Raw genomic sequence first — 23,495 nt, forward strand, 5'->3', positions numbered from 1 at the left:
CAGACCCTCTCACCCCAGGCTCCTTTCATTTCAGCATCAGTCATCTTACCCTTTAAATCACGTCCAGAAGCTGTTGGCTGTGTTTTGAAAGTCTTTACATTCCACCAGCTTCTGTCTGCCCTGCTTCACTTCTGAGTCCTTACCTTGACTTGCTTGTTCTCCGGGACTCCTGAGCAGGTAAGAGATCACTCCCGTGGTCCCAGGAGGCCTCCTGTGCCCGCCCCCGCCACCCCAGCGAGCACAGATGTTGGCATCGAGCACCATGTGCTCCAAGCCACCCTCCCCGGGGTGGCTGCTCTCGCCGAGCTTGGCCTACCTCTCGGTTTCCACGACGTGCCCTCTGTGTGGAATGTAAGCCCCCCAAAATCACTGGGCTCCAGGCACCTGCCTTTTCCATAAACTTTGATGCCTGGTCAATATCCTGGCCTCATTCTCCTCACTCACTGAAGCGTTGTCTGCTGTGATGCCTGTGGCTGGGGAAGCGCCAGTGAATCCCCGCCCCCAGGGAAGGCCTGACACGCAGGCTGTCTGAGCGCCCTCCTTCAGGGGGTTGTCAGCTTCCGTGCAGCATATCTCTCTCTGATGACTCACCACTCTCTCTCACGTTGCAGCGGGGATTCTTCCCTCTGTTCTGACTGGCGGCACCCGGGCAGCGGCGGCGGGTGCCGTCACCTCGCCCGTGCCGGGCGGGCAGGTCCAGCCGGATGCTGGCCAGGTGGGCAACGCTGCCTGCCCCCGGCTGCCCCAGGGGCGAGGGGCGGGGAAGCCTGGCGGGGGGCCTCTGGGGCTCAGGTCTCCCACCTGTGTCCTTGCGACCCTTGGTCCCACATTCTGTCCCTGGCCTTGAGGGGAGGGGGCTGCGGACTGCCAGCCTGGGTGGGAGGGAGACGAGGTGCGCTCGCTCGGGCTGGGACCCGGAGCCCGGCTCCGGTGTTAATCCTGCCTGCGCCGAGTCTGTAACCCGAAAGTCTGCTGCTGCTGCCCAAGGGGAACGTACTGCCTCAGGAACATGTGTCCGTGGGCCTCCCCGAGGCGCTGTGGCAGGAAGCGCTCTAGAAGTGCAGCTTCTCAATGGAACCTGCCCGATGGCGCTGCGGGGGTCCACGGCGGCATGCATGGCTTCGCCCGGGGTGGTTGAGGAGACCGCCTTCCTAATCGCAGTTCAGCACCTACTGAGCACTGACTGTCGGCCGCTTCTGTGCTGGGGCCGTCGGGGGCAGCCCCGTGGGAAGGGCTCGCCTGGCCCTGGGGGGCGGTGCGGGGTGGGCGGGGGGCTGACCTAACACAAGCTGACCCCGAGGCCTTGGAGGGTCCTGGAGTCGGGACCTGGCTTTTCCCCGTCCACAGTGTCCCTTTCCTGGTGCTGCCCGGCTCGCTGTAATACCTCGAGGGAGAATGAACTGTGCCCTTGGAGTGCGGGACCCTGCGGGTCAGAGGCCAGGTAGAGCCTGCGGGGACGGCCTGGGGGAGCCGGGGCCCCCGACTGCCCGGCTGGGTCCCTGTCCATGAGGGTGGCCCTCCTTCTCTTCCCGCTTTAGTTTTACTTACATGATACATGTTCATTATAGGCATTCTGGAAAATAAGAAAAAATATAAAGAAGAAAGTAAAAATCCCCCATAACCCCCAGACTGGAACCCCACTGAGTCTGAGCACAGAGGAAGAGGAACGGAAGGAGGCGGCTCACCGTGCTGACCAGCACGTTCCAGGGTACAGGCAGACCCGGCCGGGGCCTCGTCCCGCCAGGCCCGCTCCCTGAGGAGGGCCGTGCCCCGGGCCTCGTCCCGCCAGGCCCGCTCCCTGAGGAGGGCCGTGCCCGGGGCCTCGTCCCGCCAGGGCAGCTGGTTCGGGCTTTTTCATTCCACTGGATCAGGAGGACATGCTGTTTACATCCGTGATCGCCCTGACTTTCTTGAAGGGCCTCCCAGTGCTGGACATCGGGTCTTACCCCAGATCTCTGATGTCGTCTGCGCATTAGTGGAGCGCACTGACTCGGGTTTTCCCTAGCTCTTCCCTTCGCGGGTGCTCGCCCCTCCCCGATGGGGCCCACCTGGGGGAGGGGGTGTCCCGGGGGTCTGGGTGAGCAGCAGGCCTCCCCTCTGTGTGGGACGAGAAGGGGGTGCGTAGCCATTGCTCTGCCATTTTTAAGGCCTGGCAGCCGTGGAAATTTAGACTTTGATAAAGGTAGCATTTCATGTTGGCTGGGAAAGGAAGGCTTAGTCACTGGACTGGACTGGGATAAGGAGGAAGCCTCTGGGAAAAAGAAGTTGAACCCGACTCGGTCTTACACCAAAATGCATTCCAGATGGCCCAATGATATGAACTCGAAAAGTGAAACCATAAACCTACTAGAAGAAAACACGGGAGCCTGAGGATCTTGGATGAGAAGGCCTCTCTCAGTAAGACATAAATTCTACAAGTTATAAAAAAAGAAGTTAACTCCATAAAATGTCAACATTTTCTCTCTGATTAACTCCCCACCCCTCCTCCAAACCACCCATCACTGTAAGAAAACAATATGAAAATATGTATATCAGAGAAAAAGGATGGATATTCTAATAGTCAAAGAACTCCTACAAATCAATAAGAAAGGACCAGGAACCAAACCAACCAAAGAATTAATAATAATAAAGGATGAAAGCTATGATTACTTCTTGAAAAGAAAAGACCAGTAGCTCTTAAGCATGTGGGGAGGTGTCTGACCTTACTCAGGAGAAGGGCATGCAGGTGAAGGCCGGGGAGACCAGCTTCTCACCCGGCCAGGCGGACGAAGAGCACGTGCTGAGAGCAGGCGCTGCTGGTTCCAGTGAGGGAGCCGGTGCCCACAGGCTGTCCTTCTAGGAAGGGCCTTTGCAGTCTCTGTGCTAAATCTCTTCAGTCGTGTCTGACTCTTTGCGGCTCCATGGACTGTAGCCCACCAGGCTCCTCTGTCCATGGTCCAGGCAAGAATATGGGAGTGGGCTGCCATGCCCTCCTCCAGGGGGTCTTCCCGACCCAGGGATTGAACCACGTCTCGTTATGTCTCCTGCACTGGCAGGCGGGCTGCTTACCACTGGGGCCACCTGGGAAGCTCTTTGCAGTATCTGTAGAAATACTAAAGTGCATATGCTATCGGACCTGGTAGCTCTGCTTCTCGGAATGTCTCCTGTGGATACAGGCGATGTGTGTGCAGACACGTCTGTTGCAGATGGCAGCAGAGCTTCGGCTGTCTGCAGGTGAGGGCTGGAACAACCAGATGCCCGTCAGGAGAGCCATTTGAGCCATCAGATAAGCCGCTGAGCGGTTCCTGGGGAGGGTCCCTTAGCAGCTGCAGGAGTGGTGTCTCCGTGTCTTTGTACTTCCTGAAATGGATCAGTCTCCAACATACAGAGGGAAGAAAGCTCCTCTTAGAATGAATCCGCCTCTAGTGAGAACCCACAGAAAGCTACACTTGCGTATTCTTAGACGACAAGGAAGGAGGCACAAACGTGGGGACCCGTGGTTTTCTCTGGAAGGGGCAGCTGGGCGCACAGACGTGCGGTTCTCTCTGGCATCTTTTGAATTGGCTGAGTGTTGCTCAGACAGGTGGGCTGGTTGGAAGGTGGGCAGCTGTGTAGGGAATAGAGACTCGGGATGGAAGCGTGGGCTGGCTGTCCTGGAAGCTGTGTGCCTTCTTGCTGGCAGGCACACGCTTTTGGCTGGAATGACTCTGTCAATTATAAAAGCCGATAGTCCAAAAAAGAAAAGAAACAAGACCTATAGACCAGTGCAGGAGGGAACTGACTAGATTGATCACGTGTCATTCAATGACGGTGGGCAAGCGAGGAGAGCCGTGGACGTGACTGCTTTTCTGTGGGGCAGCTTCTGTGCTGAGTGGCTGGGTACACACAGTGGACATGCCCCGTGACCTCCGACCCCATGAGCACCGTCCTGGCTCCGTGATCACTCGTGACCCTGCATCATAGCCCTGTGCTCCCTCACCTGCTATCATAAGGCTTGTTCCCTTCCACGGTTCCGAGCCACAGGGTCCTTCCAGTCTCCCCCACTGGCTGAGAGGCGCCTTGCCACCCAGAAAGCCAGCTCAGAGGAGAGACTCGAGGGTCCCACACCTGGAGGACCTCAGGTGTGGACAATCAGGGAGGGGGATTTGTGGGGTCATGGGACAACGGAGACTTCTTTCCCTGAGGTCCCTGATGGAATGAGGACTTTCCCCAGCTTCAGTCACTGTTATTCCTACCAGGCTGCTGCTCTGTCCTGTTGGAACAGAGCTGGGGGCTGGGGAGGGGGGAGGAGCTGAGACCCCTTTGTCCATCTGTTCATCTGATGGTGTTACGGGTGTGCCAGCGGAATTGGGTTGACCATGACCCCCATGCTGGAAACTAAAGGCTGGACAGGCTCCCTGCCCTCAACTCCCATGCCCTGGTGGGATTCCACAGCCTTAGAGTGAAGATGACCAACTCCCATGCCCTGGTGGGATTCCACAGCCTTAGAGTGAAGATGACCAACTCCCATGCCCTGGTGGGATTCCACAGCCTTAGAGTGAAGATGACCAACTCCCATGCCCTGGTGGGATTCCACAGCCTTAGAGTGAAGATGACCAACTCCCATGCCCTGGTGGGATTCCACAGCCTTAGAGTGAAGATGACCAACTCCCATGCCCTGGTGGGATTCCACAGCCTTAGAGTGAAGATGACCAACTCCCATGCCCTGGTGGGATTCCACAGCCTTAGAGTGGAGATGACCAACTCCCATGCCCTGGTGGGATTCCATAGCCTTAGAGTGGAGATGACCAACTCCCATGCCCTGGTGGGATTCCACAGCCTTAGAGTGGAGATGACCAACTCCCATGCCCTGGTGGGATTCCACAGCCTTAGAGTGAAGATGACCAACTCCCATGCCCTGGTGGGATTCCACAGCCTTAGAGTGGAGATGACCAACTCCCATGTCCTGGTGGGATTCCACAGCCTTAGAGTGGAGATGACCAACTCCCATGTCCTGGTGGGATTCCACAGCCTTAGAGTGGAGATGACCAACTCCCATGTCCTGGTGGGATTCCACAGCCTTAGAGTGGAGATGACCAACTCCCATGTCCTGGTGGGATTCCACAGCCTTGGAGTGGAGATGAGTCTGTTTGGTTGAATCGTGTGAAATTACCATTTTATGGGCCAAAATAATCAGAGGGCCACCTCACGTAGTTCCGTCTCATTCTCTAAGAGTGGGCAGTGAGGAGGACCACTCATCCAGCATGGAGGCTGGGGAAGTCCTTCCCAGAGGCCGCAGTGCCTGAGCTGAGGTCTGCATGGTGAAAGGGATTCACCAGGCATGGAGGGCGGGTGAACAGGATTCCAAATACAGGAAACTAAATGTGCAGAGGCCTGGACACTCTGTGCTCTCGGTCTCTGAATGCAGGGTTTAGCTTGGCTAGAGCGTGGTGTGAGTGAGATGGTGGTGGAGGCTGGGGGTTTATCAGAGATGAGAATTTGGGTACCAAAATTCAGTGTAAACTCATGAGGGTCTTTACCCACCATCCATCATCCATCCATCCATCCATCCATCCATCCATCCAATAAGACACACATATCACACTGGGCTTCACCTCTGGCCCAGAAGGGAGAGTGAGGCCACCAAGGTGGGCAGATTGTCAAGTAAAGGGATGGTATCTACAATCTTTGAGAAGTTAATCAACTGCGTCTTCAAGGCGATGCCATTCCTTCCTTTGTTCATGCGCTCATCATCCATTTATCCTTTTAACCGTTTACAAAGTCGAGTTTCATCCACCCTTCCTTTTTGTCATCTTTCCATTAATCATCTATCCTTCTATCCCTTCTTCCATCTGTCAGTCCATCCATCCATCCAGCCAACCAAACATCCATCCATACCTCCACCCACCCACCCGTCTATGATCCAGACTAAGCCCACCAGTTGATCCAGCTCATAATCTGCTTACCCACCCACCAATTCACACATTCCCCCATCACAGATATGGGCTTCCCCCTCCACCAAGCAGCTTTTCCGTTTTCCATCAGGGTGTGTATGACTGCCCCAGGCTCCCACCCTCTACCCAGGGCTCCTTGAGGGCCAGGAATGGCTGACTTGCTTCAGCTTCTGCAGTGCCTAGTGTATACCTGGCACAGTGAAATCTTGTAGAGTTTGTTGGCCTGGACTGAGAGACGGGGTGGATAGAGTTGCAGCAGCAGGAGGCAGGGTAACAAGGAGATGCTGGCTGCTTTTCAGGCTTTTAAGAGAGAAGGGAAGCCTGTGACTCCGGAGCAGCTGGCGATGTGGAGGTCCACCTGGGCTCTTGGCAGAGGTGGGGCATAGACAGGTGGGGAGCTGCGTGGGAGCCTGCCAGTTGGCAGTAACATGTCTAAGATGAACCCCATCTTGGGAGCTGGGAGGTGGAGAGTTCACATTTCAGGATATTTAGTTATTGATTCAGAGATTCTACTAATTCTCCAAAGACCATTGTTAAATTTTCTTGACTGTAAAAATAGAGTGCACTTGTTAGAGCAAATTTGGGAAATACGAAAATACAAAAATTCCTTTTTCTTTCCTTTCTATCTTTAGGCTGCTGGAATAAAACGCCGCAGCCTGGGTGGCTTACAGACAGAAGAGATTTATTTCTCATCTTTCTAGAGGGTGGGAAGTCCAAGATCAAGGTGCGGCCTCGTGGGGGAGGACCCTCTTCTGGTTCCCCGCTGCTGTGGTCTCTCTGCATCCTCACGCGGTGCTGGGGGTGGGAGCTCTGCAGCCATCGTCTTTGGGGGCAGGATTTCACCCTGTGGATTCTGGTGGGGACACAGACTTTGCTCGCATTTCCGCTCTTCCTGGCTGAGCCCATGTAGAAACTGCCGTGTGCCTTCCTCGCGAACACTTCCTGTGTCATTCATTACAGACTCTTCCGTGTCATTCACGGCTGCTGGACCTCCATCAGAGGCTTGCGTGGACCTCACTTAACTGTTCCTCTGATGTCGGATTTGACTTATTTCCAGTTGTCTGTGTTATAAATAACACTTGGATGAACATCTTTTGGTGAATCGTCTCTGCCTCTACTTCCTTCGGGTGGATTCCTAGACACTGACTCACTGTGGCCATGCCCTGAAACGCTGTAAAGCCCTTTTATTGCAGACCCACATTCCAGCTGACGGTGGGCATTTGCTGTCCCGGCTACTGTGCCCCGGGCAGTGGTTCTGAACCGAGGTGCACCCCATGTGTGAGAACCGGGGTTACCCACCCTCAAAGCCAGGCGCTCCCCACCTCTCTGCTCTCGGGAGGCAGCAGGGAGCTGTCACTGAATGCTTTGGACCTGGTGTGACCGTTGCTGGGCCTGTGATTCGTCCCAGGTCACCCGGGCCTTCAGGACACTGCAGTTCCTCATCTGGAGAATGGAGTGGCTCTTCCTACCCCAGGGGGTCAGTGGCTGAAGTTGGATCATTAATAACAGTTATAATGCACATGTGTTCCTAGCTTTAGACACCTCCTCTCGTGTAGTCAGAAGAACTAGGGCATCTTCTAGAGCCTAAGACAGCCGTAGATGCTAATTGTCTCTTCTCCACTCCCCTCCATTTCCTGGGCCATCTGTACATTTGCCGAGTGCTTGCTGTGGCCGGTTGGGTGGACACTGATATCAGGGTCCAGCTTGGTAGGACCTTCTCCCACCAAGGAGGTCATGTGGACCGAATGTGCTTGGTGTCTACACTGGAGGACCAGGGGACAGGGCTGGGTGAGGCTCACGTCTCGGGGCACAATACAGGTGGGTGTGAGAGCGGGCTGCTCTGGGCTGGAGCAGGGCGGGCGTGTGGGTGAAAGGGCAGCGGGCCTGCTCTTGCCCACGGGGCTCCGGTAGAAATGGCCCTGCACACTGGTGGCCTGCACCTGCTTCTGGAGGGTGGCCAGAGCTTTCTGAACCAGAGGCCGTGACCCTGGGAGGGCCCGCAGCTGTCCACCCCGGGCAGAAGGGATCCTGAAACTTGACGTCATCACCCCACTGGGTGTGGCACTCGGAAAACTCAGCCAGAACGGGTGATGTGGGCTTGTGGGTGATGACTGGAAGTCAGTTCTGGGCTTGCCACCCGTAGGGACTTCTGCCCGGGGCGCTGATGGGGTCCATGTAAAATTCTGTGTTCACTTTGTGTCCACGTGGCTGGTTTTGGGTCCTGGTTTAGAGTGGTTTGCGGGCTTTCGTGGCTCCAGTGGTCGAAAGACACCTGCTGGTCCGGGGGAAGCACTGTGGCCCACCGCTGCAAAGGCCGGAGCGACCCAGCACAGTGTTCTTTCCCTTGAATCACATAACTGAGTGAAGTCACTTCAGTGCCAAATGCGTAGAGCCACCTAGACACCAGGATGATTCCAAGGCCTGAGCTCTGAGAGCAGCTCCATTCGGGACTGTGTGAAGGCGCTGATGATTACAGACAGTGTCTGTAATCTGGAACAGGGAACATTCCTTTAACTTCATCTGCCCCTTTGTTTGGTGTGTGACATTTAATGGGCGTTAAAACCATCTTGTGTTTCTAAAGCTGTCTTCTCTAATGAGAATTTCAGGGTAAATCCTGGCTGATGCCAGTGTTAGAAAAACGAAGGAGCCAGCAGAAACATTAGCCTATGTCCATGTGTCAGTGCAAAAGGGCAGGGTCGAGCTGGGCCAGGCCTGACCACCGGGCCCTGTGCGGACTCCTGGGCTGGGGGCGACCCACTTCAAAGGTCAGACTCAGGAAGTGTAGACTTCCAGAGAAGTGCAATTGCAGTTTTCTCTTATAAAGATCAGCTAAATGTTGCCCACTATCAAGGCAGAGACCAAAAGATCTGTGAATACCTTGCGTTTTCAGGTAGGTGTGGAGAGGAAAGTTATTTAATTATATAATACCATTTCCTGCTGGACACGAATTGGCATTTGTTATGCCATTAATTTGTTATAAAAGCAATACGTGTCCGTCATACAAGTGTTAACGTAAAAATCCATCATAGCCCTGCACTTGTTTAAGCCATGGTGCTGGTGATGCCGATTCTATGATGGTTTCTGTTAAGTGCAGCCAAATAAATTAGTAAGTGAACATTTTAATGTATTTATTTTCCAGTATTTTTTCTAGCCTGCTTTTATAAAACTGGGATTACATACTCCTTTGTAATAGTTTTAAGTGAAAAATATGATGAGTAAATCTTTGTAAATGGGGAGTAAATAGGAACTTCAATCTGATAAGGGATATCCATGTAAAACCCACTATTGAATACTTTCTCCCTTAAGATCAGGGAAAAAAATCAAGGATGCCTTCTCTTACCACACATATTCAATATTATATGGCAATCCTAGCCAGTGCAATAAGGAAAGAAAAGGAAATAAAAGGCATATAAAGTGGAAAGGAAAACATAAAACTATCTTTACTTGAAGACCATGTGATTGTCTATGTTAAAAATTCTAAGGAATTTACACAAAAGCCTCTCGAACTAATAAGTAAGTTTGGTATAGACACAGAAATCAAAATCAATACACCAAAATCAGTATTATGTCTAGATAGTAAAAATGAGCAGTTAGAAACTTAAACATTCTTTACAGTAGCATCAAAATATGAAATACTTAGAATCTGATGAAATACAAGAAAATTATAAATCATCACTTAGAGATATTATACGATATGAAGAATTGGATAGATATACCATGCTCATGGACAAAACACTTACTATTGTTAAGATACCATTTTCCCCTGTAATTGATTCAGAGTTGGTGCAATGCCGATTAAAATCCCAGCTGGCCTTTTTAAAATGGATGTTGACAAGATGATTCTGCAATTTATATGGAAATGCAAAGAACCTAAGATAACCCCGACAGTCTTGAAAAAGAAGAATAAGGGAAGGCTCATGCTATGTGGCTTTAGAAACTTTCATCCGTTATTGGTGGGAACAAAAATTGGGGCAGCCACTTTGGGAAGCAGTTTGGCAGGTTTTGATAAAGTCAGCCCTACACTTGCCAGCTGCTGCTGCTGCGTCGCTTCAGTCGTGTCCGACTCTGTGCGACCCCATAGACGGAAGCCCACCAGGCTCCCCCGTCCCTGGGATTCTCCAGACAAGAACACTGAAGTGGGTTGCCATTTCCTTCTCCAATGCATGAAAGTGAAAAGTGAAAGGGAAGTCGCTCAGTCGTGTCCAACTCTTAGCGACCCCATGGACTGAAGCCTACCAGGTTCCTCCATCCATGGGATTTTCCAGGCAAGAGTACTGGAGTGGGGTGCCATCGCCTTCTTGCCAGAGGACCCAGCAATTCCACTCCTAGATATTTACCCAAAAGAGATGAAAACACACGTCTGTGCGAAGGTTCATATGCCATTTATCATCCCAAACTGCGAATAACCCGAGTGTCCACCACTGGTAGATGGATGCCCGCGTTGTGGTACATCCATATCGCGGAATACCGCTGAGTGGTAAGAGAAATGAGTGCATGACACTCTGTGGGCGCAAAAGCGTCATGTTACGGCAAGAGGCAGACGTGGAAGACGGTATAGGACACGGTCCTATTCACTTGCCATTTGAGAAAAGGCAAAACTACAGGAACAGAAGGGAAAACGGTGGTTGCTAGAGACCAGTGGGGAGAAGAAAGGTCTAAGTTTTGACAAATATTTAGTCCTGTGGTGACCAGCGCAGTAGGATACAGGACATTTCCAGCACCTCAGAAAGCGCCCCGTGTCCCTCTCCCCACCCCGGCCATGTATGTATCTCACTTATATTTCTGTTAGTGTCTCTCCCTGTCTATTGCTTGCTGTTGCTGTGGTTATCTATTCCTACGTAACAGCCACCCCAAACCTTGTGTCTACAGACGAAAGCAATCTTTTGCTTTGCAGTCTTAGTGTGCTTGTGGGTCTGCACCTGGGGCGTGGCCTGGCAGGGAGGACTTGTCTGCTCCCGTGACATCAGGTTGATGTCTTGGCTGGGGCTGGAGGGCCCGTTTCTAAGACGATTTTCCCACACGGCTGGCAAGTCGGTCCTGGATGTTGGCTGGGAGCTTGGCTGGGGCTGTCGGCCAGGGGTGTGGGTTTCTTTTCCCACAGGACCTTCCGCGAAGCTGCTTGGGCTTCCTCACAGCGTGGTGTCTGGTTCTAAAGAAGAGGATTCCAGACACAGGATATAGAGACTGCCAGTTTATTAAGCCTGGATCTGTACGCCAGCACGGGTCACTTTCACCACATTCCTTGGGTCCTGTAGTCATGGAGCCCACCTTGATTAAAGGAGCGGGGCATGGATACCACCTCTTCATGGACGCTTGTGCTAAAGAATCTGTTGCCATACCTAAAACTTATGCTTGGCTTTTGTTGTTGTTGTTAATAAAATGATGTGCCTTTTATGTGGATATACACTTACAACAGTTTTTGGGAGGAGAGGTTCACAGAGGTGAGATGAGCCTCCCATCTGCCTCTTCTACCAGTCCTCACCCCCCTCCCAGCTGTACCCCCTTGACTGTTTGACTGGTGCGGTTCTGGGCATTTGGGGGGGTTCATCTACCTGGCATGTTTTCGGGCTACACAGACATCTCTTCTCTTCATGCCATGCCTCAGCTGTCTTTCTGTGTCAGACCAGCCAGATCACCCCCTCCTGCAGCCTCTGCCGAGCCTTTCACAGACGAGCGGTGTTTATTCACCCAGCTCCTGACTGACGGGCGTTCGTCCTGTTTCCAGGCCTCTTACAAGCGACCCTGCCGTGGACGTCCTTGCACGCATACGGGCCTTTGTGCAGGATTCACGCCCAAAGCAGGGATGCCAGGTCCATCCCTGTGCACATCCTAATTGGAATGCCTTCTCCCACTGGCCTCTCTCCCACTGGGGTTCACTTTGAATCCCCAGAAGGCACGTTCCCCTGGCACGTTGGTTGGTTTTGTTCAGTGGATGGCTGACTGGTTGTCCTTCATTCACTGTCCTGAATGTCTGCCCTGGGCTGAACTCTCTCCTCCGCTGTGATGAAGGCTCAGTTCAGTTCAGTCGCTCAGTTGTGTCCGACTCTTTGCCACCCCGTGGACTGCAGCATGCCAGGCCTCCCTGTCCATCACCAACTCCCAGAGCTTGCTCAAACTCATGTCCATCGAATTGGTGATGCCATCTAACCATTTCATCCTCTATTGTCCCCTTCTCCTCCTGCCTTCAATCTTTCCCAGCATCAGATCAGATCAGATCAGTCGCTTAGTCATGTCTGACTCTGTGACCCCATGAATCGCAGCACGCCAGGCCTCCTTGTCCATCACCAACTCCCAGAGTTCACTCAGACTCACGTCCATCGAGTCAGTGATGCCATCCAGCCATCTCATCCTCTGTCGTCCCCTTCTCCTGCCCCCAATCCCTCCCAGCATCAGAGTCTTTTCCAATGAGTCAACTCTTCGCATGAGGTGGCCAAAGTACTGGAGTTTCAGCTTTAGCATCATTCTTTCCAAAGAAATCCCAGGGCTGATCTCCTTCAGAATGGACTGGTTGGATCTCCTTGCAGTCCAAGGGACTCTCACCAGTCTTCTTCAACACCACAGTTCAAAAGCATCAATTCTTCGGCGCTCAGCCTTCTTCACAGTCCAACTCTCACATCCATACATGACCACAGGAAAAACCATAGCCTTGACTAGACGAACCTTTGTTGCAAAGTAATGTCTCTGCTTTTAAATATGCTATCTAGGTTGGTCATAACTTTCCTTCCAAGGAGTAAGCATCTTTTAATTTCATGGCTGCAGTCACCATCTGCAGTGATTTTGGAGCCCAGAAAAATAAAGTCTGACACTGTTTCCACTGTTTCCCCATCTATTTCCCATGAAGTGATGGGACCGGATGTGATGATCTTCGTTTTCTGAATGTTGAGCTTTAAGCCAACTTTTTCACTCTCCACTTTCACCTTCATCAAGAGGCTTTTTAGTTTCTCTTCACTTTCTGCCATAAGGGTGGTGTCATCTGCATATCTGAGGTTATTGATATTTCTCCCGGCAATCTTGATTCCAGCTTGTGTTTCTTCCAGCCCAGCGTTTCTCATGATGTACTCTGCACATAAGTTAAATAAGCAGGGTGACGATATACAGCCTTGACGTACTCCTTTTCCTATTTGGAACCAGTCTGTTGTTCCATGTCCAGTTCTAACTGTTGCTTCCTGACCTGCATACAAATTTCTCAAGAGGCAGATCAGATGGTCTGGTATTCCCATCTATTTCAGAATTTTCCACAGTTTATTGTGATCCACACAGTCAAAGGCTTTGGCATAGTCAATAAAGCAGAAATAGATGCCTTTCTGGAACTCTCTTGCTTTTTCCATGATCCAGCGGATGTTGGCAATTTGATCTCTGGTTCCTCTGCCTTTTCTAAAACCAGCTTGAACGTCGGGAAGTTCACAGTTCACATATTGCTGAAGCCTGGCTTGGAGAATTTTGAGCATTTCTTTACTAGCGTGTGAGATGAGTGCAATTGTGCGGTAGTTTGAGCATTCTTTAGCATTGCCTTTCTTTGGGATTGGAATGAATACTGACCTTTTCCAATCCTGTGGCCACTGCTGAGTTTTCCAAATTTGCTGGCATATTGAGTGCAGCACTTTCACAGCATCATCTTTCAGGATTTGGAATAGCTCAACTGGAATTCCATCACCTCCACTAGCTTTGTTTGTAGTGATGCTTTCTAAGGCCCACTTAACTTCACATTTCAGGATATCTGGCTCTAGGTCAGTGATCACACCATTGTGATTATCTGATTATCCCAGCATCAAGGTCCTTTCAAATGAGTTAGCTCTTCGCATCATGTGGCCAGAGTATTGGAGTTTCAGCTTCAGCATCAGTCCTTCCAGTGAATATTCAGCACCAATTTCCTTTAGGATGGACCGGTTTGGTGATGAAGGCTACCATTGCCCCTTCTCAGGGACCTCACAGTGGGGACATGGCAGGACCACAGGACCACCTCCTGCCATCCAGCACAGGCTGTGGTGGGGAGCTGGGGTGGCGCGAAGAGGGCACAGGCCTGCCCTGGTATGCAGTGGGCCTCTTGTTCTCCTGAGGCTTCATTAAGAGAAGGGATCTCCGGTGGGCACCACCTTGACTTGGCGTTGTAACTGGGGGGAGGGAAGCAGCTTGGAAATGCAGTGTTTTCAGTGCTGTGACGCTGAGTGATGCTCACGGCCTCCCAGGAGAGGTGGGAGGCCCGGGCGGTGGAGCCGCTGCTGGGGCGGGGTCCCATCGTGGCCGTCAGTCTCTAGTCCTGGGTCCCCAAGACTCCAGTGACAAGGCCAGGAGCCCCAGGCTCTTCCCAGGGACCTGCCAGCAACAAATGTGAACGTCCGTGTGCCAGGGCCCGGCCTGGCCTCTGCAGTGATGGCACGGGGAGTCGAGAAGGCCTGGGCCTTCCCCTGGCCGTGGCGCAGCAGGCTTCCCAGAGCGCCACTGGGAGAAGAAAGCCCCACGTGGCGGGTCAGGCCAGCCTCAGGGATGGGTCTTGCCGCTCCCCCTCAGGACGCCGTCCGCGAGTCTGGTCCACAGCCAGGGAGGGCCTGTAACTTGCCCGTGCACTGCCTGCCTCCTTCCTTAGCACGGCTCCCCAGGGTGCAGAGGGCCCTCCGCCAGCGTGACCCCAGCTGACCTGACCACAGACAACACTCCCTGGCCTCTTGGAAGCAGTTGGGGCCATGCAGAGCCCGCCCGAGTAAACGCAGCCAACCTCAGCACGTGGCATCTGCCACTGGGTGCCATCCCCACCCCTTTCCTCCAGAACAAGGAGAGAAATTACCTCCGAGGAAGCTGAGATTAATCACCTGTTTCCCCATCAGGCCTGTGGGCTCCGCTCCTAGACCGGCTCCTGCTGGGTGCACGGCCCGGCCTGCTCTGCCCCGGGTTGTCCTTGGCAGCTGGAGGCAGGGCTGATTTCTGTGGCCCATGGCCCTTCGTTGAGGACGGATGGGCCCGAAGGACGTGGATATTCACACGTTTTCACAAAGGCAGGTGGAAAGGAGCTGACCAATGGGAGGAAGAGGTGCCAGGCGAACACAGGAGATGCCAGACACGTCCGTGCGTCTTAGGGTCCCTGTCCCTCGGTGGTCACGCTTCTTCCCCATTCTCAGTGTGGAACCTTAGTCTGCTCTGCAGCCCCCACAGCTGTCAGGACTGTGGGAACAAGCCTGCTCTGTGAGGCCCAGCTCGATCCTGCCTGGGTGACCATGTGCTGCCGTTGCTGGGTGGGCGAGCATCTCTGAGCCTGGAATGTTCCTTGAGTGACCCCGGATGACCTGGCGGGGGGGGGCACTGTCAGCTCCTGGCAGCCCCCCATCTTCCCCTCTGCTGCAAGTCTCCGTCCCCAGGGCACTGCAGGTCCCGTGAGTCCTTGTGGGCAGCGTGACTTACTTCCCAGAAGCTGTGTGTGTGCTGAGGGGTGGCCAGGCCCCCTGTGGGTGCCCCCAGGCCGGGTGGTAGCACAGACGTCCTTTCGGAGCCTGTAGAGACGCCTCCAGCACCTGGGCTTAGTGTGGGAGCATGGGGAAGCACCCGGTGTCCAGACACCAGGTCAGCCTCAACCGGAAGCGGACGGGCCTTCACAGCGTCCCGTCTCTGAACGTGTGCACGGGGGCGTTGCCTCCCCACTGTGGCCACTCCCTGGCAATGCTGTGTCTATAGCCAGAGCGGTGTCTGTTCCAGCTGACATTTCACCGTAAAAGCTCCCAACGGTCTGTCAGAAGCTCCTCAGAGCTCTTGACTTTTCGGCCAAGAGGGGAGAGCTGCGGGCTGGGAGACGGCACAGAGTGGGATTGCTGTCCAGTCCTAGCTCTAGTACACTATGCCAGGCCCTTCTTGGTGGTGGGGCCGGACTGCAAGTCCTCTGAGGTCCATCCGGCTCCCTGGAGGACCTGAAACGCTGCGCAGACCCCACACATGACCCCCAGGGAGGCCCTTCTCAAGGACCCTGAGCCAGGGTGCAGCTTGCCTCTGCTTGAGGAGGAGTTTGCAGGGACTAAGACACACTCGTCACACGGGACTCTGGCCCAGAGGGAGAGTGAGGCCACCAGGGCAGGGAGAGAGGCAGTGAAGGATTAGTGTCTGAAATCTTCAAGAGGTGTATCAACTGAGTCTTCAAGACGCTGCCTTCCCTCCCTCATTCACTTACTCATTCACCCGTTTATCCATTCAATATGCACAGACTCGTGCTTCATCCATCATTTTTTGTCATCTTTCCCTCAGTCATCTGTCCTTCTATCCCTTCTTCCATCCGTCCATCCACCCACCCACCCATCCACCTATCCTTCCATCTATCCATCCATCCTTCCATCCATCCACCCATCCATCCATCATCCATCCGTCCATCTCTCTGTTCTCCCACTTGCTTCATCCCTGTGCCATATATCCATCCTTCCGTCCACCCATCCACCCACCATCCATCATCCACCCATCCATCTCTCTGTTCTCCCACTTGCTTCATCCCTGTGCCATATATCCATCCTTCCGTGAGGGTTTACAACGTGGTACCTTGAACAGACATAGTGAAGAGGAGAAGGCCGTGTCTCTGGAATCTTTCTCCATTGATGCTCAGGCCAGTATTTTAATGTTGTAGAAAATAAGAGAGGCGAGGCATCCTCTATCTGTCACCCTCTGTTAGCCTGGGGTTTTGAGCTTCTCCCCAGCCCCTCACTTCAGAGTTTGAGGATCTTCCGTCCACCAGAGTTCTCCCTGAGGTCCCGAACCTCTAGAATGAGCAGGTCCTGTCTGCCCTGGAGTGACCTTGATCTCCTGGGCTCTGCTCTGGGCTCTTTGCTAGTCACTGCCTGGAAGGAGAGTGAGCTTGGCAGCGGTTTCTCTGGAGGTGTCTCGGGGGGCACCCTGCCCTGTCTCCTCCTTGTGGCGTCTGGGGACGAGGGCATTTTGCGGCCAGCTCAAGTCCTCGTCTGCAGAGGCAGGCACCTCCTCGGTGAGCCATCTAGGTGACTGAAGGGGCGGAGGCTGTGGGTGGAGAGCCCAGGGTGTGTGGGCACTGGGGGTGCTTGGGGCCCAGCTGGCCCTCCCAAGCTGGGTGCAGGTGAACCAATGTCTCCCCCAGCCTTGCCCAGACTCCTGCGGCTGTTGCCCAGTGAGGCCTCCCCATGGACTGTCCCTTCCCTGTCACCATTTCTGGGTGGAAGCCACATTGCCCAGGGCCATCAGGGTCACGTCCATGGCGCCCTAAATCCTGGCGCCCTCTGTCACCCCTGGGGATGCAGGGATGGCTGAGTTGGGTCTGTACAGATGGTGACAGGCAGTGGCGCGGTCCCCTTCAGTGAAAATCCCTTGGAATCCCTGCTGGTGGGTCCTCAGCCCTTCTTCAGAAATAGGGAAACGGGCCAGAGGCAGGTGACAAGCACAATCTCCACCAAGCCCTGCGGGCTGAGCTGGGCTCATCGGTGGCCTTTCCTCATCCCCATGAAGCGACAGAGACTGACAGGCGGTCAGAGATGGTGCGAGGCAGGAGGGGGTGAGCCGGGCGCAGGGGACCCCCGCCAGGCAGGCCCCTCGCGTCCACTCCCCCTGGAGACCCCGGCGCAGGGCTTGCATCCAGCCCTTCCCACTTCTGGTCCTCACTGTCGTCTCTGCTGAGCCTGAGAGGCGGCCAGGTGGGCCCAGGTCTGAGCAGGACTGGTACACTAGGCACCGACCACCCCACCTCCCCGATGCTGCTGCCCGGCTGGGGTGAAGGTGGGCCTGGTGCCAGGCCAAGGCATGTGAGGTTGTAGGCTGCAGACCCAGGGATGAGCGGGAAGGGAGGTGTGGGAGCCCCAGAGCCTGTGGCCTCACCCAGGTTCCCCGTGCCAGGCCCAGGCCTCTGCCCCGTGATGTCCCGGGTGAGCGGCTGCTGGAGACCATCTGGGAGGCGAAGGCTGCCAGCGTCCTGCCAGCTCTGCCCCAGCCCTTCCCTCTGCTTTGTTCCCAGGGTTGGGTCATTGGAGAAGCATTGCGGTCGGAGCTTCTGAGGCGGCCTGCTTATTTGCCAGCTGGCTGCGCTGACCTCCCCAATGGGGCTGCGTACCCTGTGCTGGGGCCTTGCGGGGAGGGCGGGGGGCGCTCGGCCCGGGACGAGGGGGCCCTGCATGCCACCCAGCCCCTCGCTGGCCGGGAGAGCTGTGGCTCTTTTTGCTTCTGGAAATGGAAGCTGGGAGGTGGCAGGGATGGCAGGAAGGGCAGATGTGTCTCCTGGGTGACCTGCCAGGGGCCCCACAGACTCAGAGCAGGTGCTCCCCTCAGCAGCAGTTCCTGTGAAAGTCGGCTGAGCACCAGGGCCCCAGTGGGACCTGCCAGGCTGGGCCCTGCCCGCCCGAGGCCCGTGGCCCAGGAAACAGACCTTACTCAAGGAATTAGATGTCTTTACACTTAGGGATGAGAGAGTTGGACCATAAAGAAAGCTGAGCGCCGAAGAATTGATGCTTTTGAGCTGTGGTGTTGGAGAAGACTCTTGAGAGTCCCTTGGGCTGCAAGGAGATCCAACCAGTCCATCCTAAAGGAGATCAGCCCTGAATATTCATTGGAAGGACTGATGCTGAAGCTGAGGCTCCAATACTTTGGCCACCTGATGCGAAGAACTGACTCATTGGAAAAGACCCTGATGCTGGGAAAGACTGATGGCAGGAGGAGAAGGGGACGACAGAGGATGAGATGGTTGGATGGCATCACTGACTCAGTGGACATGAGTTTGAGCGAGCTCCGGGTGATGGTGAAGGACAGGGAGCCCGCCGAGCTGCAGTCCTGTACTGTGCTGTGCTGTGCTGAGTCACTCAGTCATGTCCAACTCTTGTGACCCCATGGACTGTAGCCCACCAGGCTCCTCTGTCCATGGGATTCTCCAGGCAAGAACTGGGATGGGCTGCCATTTCCTTCTCCAGGGGATCTTCCCGACCCGGAAATCAAACCTGGGTCTCTTACACCTCCTGCATTGGCAGGCAGCTGACTTTTAGGGGTGATTGTGGAAGTGCCTTTTGAGGGAGGCAGAGAGGTCATCTTCGTGTGACTGGTGGAGACATTGCCATTGGCAGCTGAAATGTTTGACTCCTTAGCGGGCCAGTTGTAAGATTTCTCTCCAGGACGTCTACCTCCTGATTTCTGCCATTCACATATATATTGCTTGTCCATCCATCCATCTGTCCATCCATCCACCCACCCATCCATCCCTCCATCTGTCCACGCACCCATCCATCCACCCACCCATCCATCCGTCCGTCCGTCCTGTGCGCACACACACACACGCATATAGTCGGTGTGCGGTGTGTGCAGCAGGTGTGTCTGTATTTGAGCCCCTCTTTGTGCTGCTACTTTTCAGGGCTTTCATGCTGCCTTTCTGGCCTAGGGCAAGTGGAACTCAACTCTGTTTCCAAATTCTTTCTCAGGTTCCTCCTTTCTGCCTTAAAACTGACCTCTCCCACTTCCATTCCTGGACAGCTCTGGGGCTGGAACGCCTGGCTGTGTGCGTGCGGTCTCAGGCAGGCTCAGTGCGCAAGCAGGAAGCGGCAGGCTGTTGTAGAGGCGAGAGGCTGAGCGCAGGGATCGGGGGTTCACACAGCCACTAGCAGAGCTGGAGTGGGGGCGTCCCCAGGCCCCCAGGCATGGTCACGCCACCAGAGTGAGTGGAACCCAGATGTCACGAAGTCACAGCTGCAAATGTCAGTTGTCCTCACGACCTGGCCCCAGGTCCTAGCATGCTTGCCCAGACTCTGCAGAGAGAAGGTTTCTCACATTCCAGCTCCCCTCTGAGTGCGGAACGGAATTTGCATCCTGAGCCCTTCCCCTAGAGGGGTCTGGGAAATGTAGTTTTTAGCCCCCAGGCCCCACGGAGCAGGAGCACATCAGAAGCGCCCGAGTGAGCAACCACGGCCGGGGCAACGAGGAGGCCACCCGGCTCTGCTTGCCTGAAGCCTCGGAGCCGCCCCGTCGGCATCACTCCTGCTTCTCCGGCACGGAGGGGTCCCTGGTCAGGCCGCACAGCCAGTCCCTTTCCTGTCTTTCCTGACCCATCGGACGCATGGTGATATCAGCCCACAGGACGCTCTCTGCTCGGAGGCGGGAGCCGGGAGGAGGGCTCTCGGTGTGGAGCGCCCAGGTCCCTGGACTTGAGCCCACACCCATCTGTCCCCAGAGGTGGCACCGCCTCCCAGCGGAACTCTCGCCCTGATAGGGATGCTGAGGCTGCCGGGTAGAGAGGGGCCTTTGGCCTCAGTGGGGAGAAGAGTGCCGGGGGACGGTCCTACTGGAGTCTCTCGGGCCTCGCCACACCTTTGAGACAGTGAGAAAAACGCTTGCTGAGCTCTGGCACAAGGCGGAGGGGTGGCTTTTTCAGCATGTTGCAACAGAGGTCCACAAACACGGCCCGGAAGGCCTCTGGAAAACCGTTTTCCCCGCCGGCTGTGCAAGAGGCCGGTTCGAGAGCCCGTGCATCTGGGAAGACCATCATCGCAGCTCTCGGGCTGTCAGTCCCGGCACCAGCCTGGGTCTGCGATGCCTCCTGGCTGGGCCGACCTTGGAGCCGAGACTCAGAGATGAGCCAGGGCTCGGCTGCATCTCGGGGCAGGTGAGCCAGCGGCTGGCACGGCCGTCTCTTCCCACGGGCCGAGGCCAGGCCGGGGCTGTGCTGGGCACCCACACCTGGCCAGCCTGGCTCTGCGTCTGGGGTCAAGTGGACAGGTGCTGGGGAGCCCTGTGGGGGGCTGACCCCCCGTGTCGGGTAGACGCCTGGGTAGGCACACTTTCTTCACGGCGGACGCCCGCCTGGACCAGGGTGTCTTGGGTCCCCACCTCTGCAGGGGTTGGGAATGTCATCCCAGTTTCCGGTCCCCTGATTAAAGGGACAGAGGTCTGTGGCAAAGCTGAGCTGTAGAAATGACGCTGCTGGGACAGGCGCCCTCAGATCTGTGGAATTGGCGTAGCGTGGTGCCTTGCAGGGCGCGGTGGACGGGTTGGGGTGGTGTACTTAGTGATGGAGAGCCCTCCCGGGCCGCCCCGGGAGCCTCCCAGGCCTGCCACCTCCCCAGCCCCCAGCGCCTCACGGGGGGTGGTCTGCAGGGCATCGTCTGCACCTGCCTCTGGCACCATCCACCACTGCTGCCCTGAACGCCCTGCCCGGCTCCTCCTCCCCTTGTAGGCTCCATCTGGGCGGTTCTCTTGTTAGGGACTTGCCCGGACCAGCAGCGAGGCTGCCTGGAGCCCCGCCCCCCGTCCCCGATGGCTGCGCTGGGCTCCACACACAGCAGCTAGCTGCAGGATGGCTCGGAACTCAGCGAGGGAGAAACCAACCCTGATGGTCCTTTCTCCCCCCACAGCTTTTGCCTCTTGAGCGAGTCTCAGGCATGTGAGGACCCTCTGGGGAGGAGAGCCCGTGAGCCGGGAGGCCCAGAGGCCTCGGGGGCGTGCTTGTGTCAGCCCTGCTGTTACACCCAGAAGGGAGTCTGGCCTTTTAGCGGCAAGCGTCAGCGTCCAACCCAGGCTGGCATACACGTGACGACAGCTTATTGGTTTGTGTAGACAAGTCTTCTTCAGGTACAGGAGCCTGAACTGCACGGCAGAAATCTGTCTATCCACATCTGTAGGCAGGCCCTTCTCCCACAGCGAAGGCCACCTGGGGCTGCAGGCTCATCACCCAAGTGTGAAGCCTGCAGAGCGGAGAGGAAGAGGCCCCAGGATGGAGCTTCCTCGGCCTGGGCCAGTCCCGTGCCCAACCCTGGGCCCAGCACCCGGGACAGGGTGGTGCTGCATTCTGATTGGCCAGGGAGATCCAGGTGTCCGGAGGAGGGGGCGTGGCAGCCCTGCCCACACCCACACGGACAGGTGGCTGCCGGACACCGGGCTCCCCAGAAGCCCAGGGCAGTGCCCCGGCCGCACACACCATGACCTGTCGCGCTGACTCTGAATTTGAGTTCACTTCCTCTGCCTGGACTCCCAGGGCCTCTTGTCTGTAGTAACACGAGCTGCACTGTCCGTCCAAGGCCTTGTTTAGGGCAGGGGCCATGTGAATCCCAAGCCTGTGGCCCTAGCCACCTGGAGGTCTGGGGTCTTTGTGACTGGTTGCAGTGCGCAGGCGTGGAGCCATCCTTTGCATCTGGGGGGACGGTCGAGCTCACCAGGAGCGTCTCCACCGTCCTAGGGGCTGCTCCCTCCTGTGCAGTAGGGGAGGGAGGTCGCGAACTTTCCGGAAGGGGTGTAGGGGCCCACCCTCTGTTGCTCTTAGTTGGGTGCTGTCTCGCCCTGCAGGCGTGGGTCTTCTGGGAGCAAATGGAGACTGACTATTTGTGTAAACGCTTATGGGAAAACTGCATTTCCGTTGGGTAAGGATTGGGGATGAGATGTGCCAGGAGCCTGCCCGCTGTCCTCAGTGGCACCCCGGGGCGGGGCCCGCGCTCGGCAGTTACGTATCGGACGTCACAGGCCGTCAATCACTCCAATTCCGTAAGACCACCCTGGGTAAAGCCGCTTGCATCAGCGGTGGGAGCTAACGCTGCCTTTCAGCTTCTGTTTGGAGTGGGTTTCCTGTGAGGCTAGTGAGAAGCGGGGTCTGGGAGCCCGGGGCTGGTGCGGTACCTGGGGGGAAAAGAGCAATGTGAGTGGCGAGTAAGAGAGCGTTCGCACCTGGGGGTGGCCGCCTGCAGGGACCAGGGTGGGAGCTGGCCGTGTGCATTTCCGCAAAATGCGGTGTCCTGCGCCCGAGAGCCCCGATTTCTGAGCTGATCCCTCAGGCTCTTCTGAGGGTCAGAGGTGGTCCTGGAGCGGGTGGAAGGAGGGGCTGAGGGTTGGTTTGCAGCTCATCTGCACCCTCGGGTGCTCCCTTCCTGCCCATGGCTAACTCATCACCTCCTTTCGTCCTTTCAGCTCAGCCAGCAGATCTCCTGAAGGTTCTAGATTTTCACAACCTGCCTGATGGAATAACCAAGACCACAGGCTTCTGTGCAGCGCGGCGATCTTCCAAAGGCCCGGATGTCGCCTACAGAGTCACGAAAGATGCCCAGCTCAGCGCGCCCACCAAGCAGCTGTACCCTGGTAAGAGACAGCGTGTGTGCCTCGCGGGGGTGTGGCTCCGCTTCCCGCCCCCAGCCGGGCAGCAGAACCGGGAGCCCGGAGCCGGGGAGGCGGGGAGGAACGCCTGATGGAGGGAGAAGCGTGCTTGGTTTTCCGGGAAGGAGCCTGATTTGATGTCAGGATAGTGAAAGCGGTCACCGTCCACACCCAAAGGTGGGAGCGGGGCCTCGTCTGTTTGCACCACTTCTCCAAGCAGGTGTCTCTCCAGCAGGGGGCGGGGTGCCGGGACTCCAAGGCGTGGTTCCCCGGGGGTGGGGTTAAGAAACCCCAGGGTCACGGGAAAGGAAACGCTTCCAGACTGAAGCTTAATTGGGGGTGAGGACATTAAGAGACACACGCACCAAACATCAGAGCTCCCAGCAAGAGAGTGCAGGCTTTTAATGAGAATCAACTGCCAAGTGTCACATTGCTGCTTTTAATTACGAGCCCAGAGCGGAGCCATGGTTGCTGGTAGGCCCCCCCCCCCGCTGGCCTTGGGGCCTGGGCCGGCTGACCAGGCCCGTGACTGATAACCTC

The 23,495-nt window shown here is 55.7% G+C and overlaps 1 protein-coding gene across 2 annotated transcripts in view; it reads left to right on the forward strand.

Moving 5' to 3' along the window:
* The window catches only part of COL5A1 (collagen type V alpha 1 chain), a 148,944-nt gene that overhangs the window by 13,985 nt on the left and 111,464 nt on the right, over window positions 1-23,495 (forward strand). For both annotated transcript variants that reach the window (XM_070799667.1, XM_070799666.1), the window contains exon 2: window positions 22,773-22,940. In XM_070799667.1, the coding sequence (XP_070655768.1) occupies window positions 22,773-22,940 (168 nt within the window). The remainder of the gene's footprint in view (window positions 1-22,772; window positions 22,941-23,495) is intronic.

This window comes from Bos indicus, chromosome 11 (assembly GCF_029378745.1).
Source record: "Bos indicus isolate NIAB-ARS_2022 breed Sahiwal x Tharparkar chromosome 11, NIAB-ARS_B.indTharparkar_mat_pri_1.0, whole genome shotgun sequence".
Lineage (NCBI taxonomy): Eukaryota > Metazoa > Chordata > Mammalia > Artiodactyla > Bovidae > Bos > Bos indicus.